Source organism: Hylaeus volcanicus, chromosome 7 (genome assembly GCF_026283585.1).
Source record: "Hylaeus volcanicus isolate JK05 chromosome 7, UHH_iyHylVolc1.0_haploid, whole genome shotgun sequence".
NCBI lineage: Eukaryota > Metazoa > Arthropoda > Insecta > Hymenoptera > Colletidae > Hylaeus > Hylaeus volcanicus.
Window position 1 is genome coordinate 12529047 of NC_071982.1, and position 6189 is coordinate 12535235.

The window sequence follows — 6189 nt, forward strand, 5'->3', positions numbered from 1 at the left end:
AGGACAGTAAACGAATATAGTACACTGTAAAAACAGTACACTAAACTTGTTTGATGAATTGTACAAATAGGACAGTAAACGAATATAGTACACTGTAAAAATAGGACACTAAACAAATTTGGTACGCTATAAACGTAGGATATTAAATAGATTCGGTACACTGTAAAAACAGGACACTAAACGTGTTTAATAAATTGTACAAATAGGACAGTAAACGAATATAGTACACTGTAAAAATAGGACACTAAGTAAATTTGGTATACCATACAAATTGGACACTAAATAAATTCATATACCGAAGTAATCCAGTAAAAATCCCCTAATCTCACAGGCAGAGGGTCTTTCTTCCTTCCTAAACACATATCCAAATGGTAATCATGAATTATTTTTGTTATAGTAGCTTTTTCAATTTTATCCTTCAAACTAAACCCCAATAGAATATTAATTACACGTTTCCAATTTTAGAAACCACCTAATCAAAAAAGATAAATGTACAGTGAGTCAGTTATGTCTAAAAACGTTTAGATAACACAACATCGGAGAATGTACGTACCATAGCTTTCATATTTCTTTTCCTGAGAAATGAAATGAACGTTTCGTACCTAGGCCTCCCTTAACCCGTCAGAAACGCTTTTATTCTAATTACAAGTCGGTGTCGTCACTTCACCTTCGCATGGAACTTCGCTATACTTCATTCTTCTCCAGGGGTCGCATCCCTCGAACATGTCAAGATGCAGCAAGCATCCATCCTTCTTCCTCCTCTCCGTTCCTTCGCCTGATCGTCCCGCTTCATAAAGGAATCGTTACCCAGAGACAATTAACGCGTATAATTAACTGATAAATTTCGCGTTAATTGCTGCCCGTTATGGCCACTCAAGATTAATCGTTCGAGATGGCTTGATATTTAAATTAAAAGCAATCTCCTGCAGTTCATTCGAGCCGACCGTTTGTGCGGTATCCTCTGATCTTCCGCTTTTTCTCAGCGCGCCCTTTAAAGTTTCGCAGGCGTTCGATAAAACGAGTAATTATAGTACCTTCTTGTATGATATGCACGTCTCGGTGTCCTAGAATTCAATGGAGATGGTCAAAACTTATTGAACAATCTTCTTCTACGAATTGATAAATAATTTTGAAGTTTAGATAAAATTTATGTGGAGTTTGTAAAGATTGGAAATGTGTGATAAATATTTTTAGAATGGACAGGAATGTGTTGAATAATTATCGAATTAAGGTGATCCAGTAGTAGATAGCATCGCAAGTGTCGCGTAGGTGGCGCTAGTGTCTCGTCGCGTATAACTTCCAGAGCTTTTCTACAATTTCTTATATTAAATTAGAGAAACCTTGGAGTCGTTAAATTAAAAAGCCAATAATATTTAATAATATTTAATAATATTTAAATACTTGCCAAATATTCTAAACAAAACAATATGATTTTTATGGTCAAAGAAACGACCAATTATTTATCGATAAAACAGCCTTAGGTATCACGAATTAATTTCGTAGTACGCATAGAGTTTCTAATCGTCTCGTTCCCTCAAAGAATTTCACGTTTCACCAGCCGAAATCTGAATCGCGCAAAACCAAACAATCAACGTGTCGTAACTAATGATGAATGATAATGAAACGATGCATTTCTTTGCGTACAATGGCCCCATAAATCAGTGGAACGATTGGTTATACACGATCGAGCTGCGAATCGCGCGCGTATATTGATAGAAACGTATCATTATATTTTATAAAACGTTTACACCGCGTGACTCATGTCGAACGAATTTCCGTCGAGATATCGATCTAATTATCCGTCGATTTCTACTTGAAATCTGGATATCGTCGATGTCGAGCAACGTTGGTGGTATTTCGTTAGAAAGGAAAATTGCTTGCCTTTCAAAACTTCCGGTGCAATCAAGGGGACATATTTTATACGCATTTTATATTAACAGTTGCAGAAATTAATTAATGTCTCGACTAAACGGTAAGCATGCTATATATGCATAATATAAATGTATAGTTTGTCTTTTAAGTATTCGTACACTCAATGCTTATTGAAGAAATTTATCGAAATTAAATGCTAAGTTTGATGTTTACAAATAAATTTTTCATTAAAAATATATACAGGTGTGAAGATTATTCGTGTACACATAATTATAATGAAATATCAAACATGTTACTTAATTTAGACAAATTTCTTTAATATACATAAAGGATACGAATACTTGTAGCACTGAATGTAGATATAAAATATTGATAGCAGCATAAAACTGTACCTCACATTTTATACAACTAATATACGTATACGTTTATTTTTTATTTCTATTTTACAAAGCTGCACATGTAAAATAAGCAGGTAAATGAGAAAAAAAGACGAGGTTCAAGTAAACCGGTCTTTGCACTCTACCCTCAAATTAACACTAAAGCTACCAAGCCAATAAATCTTACCCATGAACTTCAAACTCCTTTCTAAAGTCTCTCAATTATTAACGATTCAGATTTTAGATTAGATTTGAAGAGCCTAGTTTGAAGTTTGTTTTACACATTTTATGCTTGTTTAATTCTGTATAAAGAATCTTAGACACGTAAGATGTTTTGTCATAGTTCTTTTTTGAAAAGCTCTGGAAGTTATAAGCGACAAAACCCTAGCCCTCAGGGGCTGTAGCGGTGTTTCTTGAAGCTACAGTACGGGCTTAGCAACCCCGAGGTACCCGAGCTAAAAGAGAGCTAGCCACTCTATTGATGAGAAGAGATACCGAGTAGGTGATACTCTTTGAGGAAGTTTGAACTTTGAAGAAATAAGTTTTCTTTATTGAATCGTGTTTTAAATTGAGTCCGTAGGATTAAGAATGAAGAAATCAGAATCCTGAACACCAGTTTCCTTCTTCTAGTAGTCTATAGAAGTTTCTTTATATCGAGTGCGAAAGAGTTACTGAGTAGGTGATGCACTTTGAGAAAGTTTGAGTTTAGAAGAAATGAGTGCCTTTATCGAATCGTGTTTTAAATTGAGTCCGTAGGATTAAGAATGAAGAAATCAGAATCCTGAATACCAGTTTCCTTCTTCTAGTAGTCTATAGAAGTTTCTTTATTTCTAGTGTGAAGGAGTCACTGAAGTAGGTGATGCACTTTGAGAAAGTTTGAGTTTAGAAGAAATGAGTGCCTTTATCGAATCGTGTTTTAAATTGAGTCCGTAGGATTAAGAAGGAAGAAATCAGAATCCTGAATACCAGTTTCCTTCTTCTAGTAGTCTATGGAAGTTTGAAGCTACAGTACGGGCTTAGCAACCCTGAGGTACCCGAGCTAAAAGAGGGGCCAGCTGGCCCCTATTGATGAGAAGTAAGAGATACTGCAAACAGTATTAAAACAATGCAGGAGTCATGTAAGACGCACGCGCGTGTCGAATGAAGAAATATGCAAATGTAAACAAATAAAGAAAGTGATAGTGAAATAGCTTCGTCAATTATAAAAAGCTGATCACTTTAATAAACGACTGAACTGAACTGACGAAACACTAGCGCTACCTTCGCGACCCTCGCGACCCTGTCTACCGCTGAACAGGCTACTTTATATCACAGGCACATGATTATTTAATATCTGCAAGTTAAATTATCGCGCAATAGATCAAACAATGCAACCGACTCGAATATGCAATACTTCCTTCGTTCTCAATATCTGATTAACCGTAAACTCTTCAGGAGCGCACAGATATCTCCCAATCCGGTGAATCAACGCGGTCCATCCAATAATTTAATACTAATCCAGGAAAATTCAACGTTAGTAAGATGACACCAGGCGATAGTGGCAGTCCGTGCGAAATAAATTTTCCTTCAAAACGGATTCGGATGATAGATGTTGACGTATAGTCGAACAGCTGCATTAGTAACTGCTAATAGACCGTGAACTCCGGCGCAGCTTTTATTGTACCGTAAATCACTCAGCCATGAATGCAGATATTATGTCTCTTTATGCAATACGATATCATATTTCACGTAATGGTACCTATCATGTAGTATAATTGTAGGCTTATTTTACAGTCGACACGGCGGCGAGATACGTTTGCCAGTCGGGCCTAACTCGAATAATTATTACGCCTAAGTCTCGATAAAGAGATCACGGTTACCTTATCCGGTGAGCTATCGATGTACCCAGGAAATGGTAAAATAATTAACACGAGTCGTAACTACACGCCTAAACGATTTGAAGAAAGCAGTGCGCTCCTTTCCAGGCGCAAACTGTTCTTCAATTTGTACAGAAACATACGCGTTCTAACGAAGGCAAGAGATACACGCGTTGAGATACATACCACTGGAGTTTATTCTGAATTTAATATTTATTTGTTGAGTTTATGGGCTGGCTTTGATGTTTTTGATTAATGGAATTGTTGATGATTGTTTCGGTTTGATGTCAAGAGAAATATTTGAAACAGGAATAGTTGGTGCAGAATAATTGAAGTATAAATAAAATATGTAAAGTTTCTCGCGTAACTATTCGTACGTTCCTCAAAAGACTTTCAGTTGTCTGAAAGCATTTTAAAATAAACTTCAGAAGAGCCATGTATGACTTCAAGTTTAATCATAAATAGACTGCGGATCTTTATGCGAAATAAAATTTTTGCGAACGTCCCTACAAAAATTGAACCTAAGTAGGAATTTATTTCATTCTACAAATATTATAACATGAACTTTACTTTCAATCTTTTTTTATATTCTTGCGTATTGCTTGCATTTTGTAGGCTCTTGCACATTCAAATTTTCTATAAACGCATAATGATCCGCAGTTTTAGAATAGGGTAAACGAAACTTGACGAAATTAAACACGAGACAATTTAAATATGTACAAAGTTTATCGCATAACATTCGTACATTTCTCAAGAAATGTTCAGTCGTCTGAAAACATTTTAACAATCTCCAGAAGGGCCATACATGGCTTCAATTTTAATTATAAACTTTTCAATCCATCTAATTATAATAATATTATTTGTTATCTCTAATTAGGGGTACAATCCCAATTCTCTTTCCTTCTTCCTCGTGCAAGGTCAGCCCCATTTCCTGGAGCACGCTGTTTTCCACGATTCCGGTCCTCGTGCAATTCCGGATGATCTCTTGATTCCCAGGGTTATTCTCGCATAAATTCCGCAGCGCGAGGATCGTCCATTGCATTATAACTACGCGTTTAAAAAGGTTTAATCGCTACGGGTAACGGGCGACGTTAATTTGTTAAAATATCATTGGCGTCGCGACCACGCCATCAGAATATATAATATTTATTTATGTAGAACGGGAGGGGGGCTCCCGGTGGGTACTTACGCGGATTCCTCGCGTCTATATTGCAGCAGTCCAGAAGCAGAGGTATGGCGTCCATTTCGCGGAGCTGAAAATGTTCAACGTCATGAGAACTTATGCCCTGTCCCCGAGCGAACGCTTATGATATTATGTCGTATAATGCCCCCGGATGCCGCGTAAACCGAACGACATCGCGCATAAACACCAGCCAAGCTGTTTTTCTTTCTACTGTTATCCTTGTTTTTACAGAAAACACGCGGGGGCAACGCGTGATCATGAAACATCATCGGAGGAAATAACTGGAAAACTGGAAATGCAATCGAGTGATTGCTTATAGATATTTTATTTCTTTTCGTATTGGAAACTTGATTTCAGAGACAAAATATTTGCGTTTATTGTCCCAGGATTCAAATCGAAGATGTAAAGGGAATAATAAAGATGGGTACGTTCGATTAACATCTGCTCTTCTGTAACTTTGTGCATTAAAAGATCTATATTTATATGAAAGTTTTCTATTTATTTATTCTTTATAAAAGTGACTCTTTAGTTATTCATTAATTCTTTTTACTAAGGGCATATCCCATTTAAAAGTATATAAAATTTGTTCAACTACTTTCTAGTATGAAGAATAAGTTTTAAGATTGTATTCATCGATACCTTGGGAGTTGGTATTAGTCCTTAAACTGGACCCTTGGAGGTTTTTATTACAAACAGTAATTATATGTAAGGGAAGATACTATTATCTATTTTAAATATGCGTATCTTGATCCTAATTGTATATATTTTGTTGTTTGCTCAAGAGGAGTACTTGAACTACAATGTCATACTTGTAAGATGGCATCAAGAAGCTGATACTTCAAAGAGTAGTATTACCTCTGTTTTTTCACAGTCATTACATGCAAGGTAAAATACCATAATT

The 6189-nt window shown here is 36.0% G+C and overlaps 2 protein-coding genes across 7 annotated transcripts in view; one reads left to right on the forward strand and one right to left on the reverse strand.

Moving 5' to 3' along the window:
* LOC128880024 (proteasome subunit alpha type-5-like) overlaps nt 1–6189 on the forward strand; it is a 198024-nt gene that overhangs the window by 186859 nt on the left and 4976 nt on the right. The gene's annotated exons all lie outside the window — the stretch shown is intronic.
* The window catches only part of LOC128880026 (ataxin-10), a 4416-nt gene continuing 3127 nt past the window's right edge, over nt 4901–6189 (reverse strand). Inside the window, exons 5-6 of the mRNA XM_054129662.1 lie at nt 5295–5358; nt 4901–5152 (exon numbers count right to left, since the gene is read on the reverse strand). Of these exons, the coding sequence (XP_053985637.1) occupies nt 4962–5152; nt 5295–5358 (255 nt within the window). The 3' untranslated portion in view covers nt 4901–4961. The remainder of the gene's footprint in view (nt 5153–5294; nt 5359–6189) is intronic.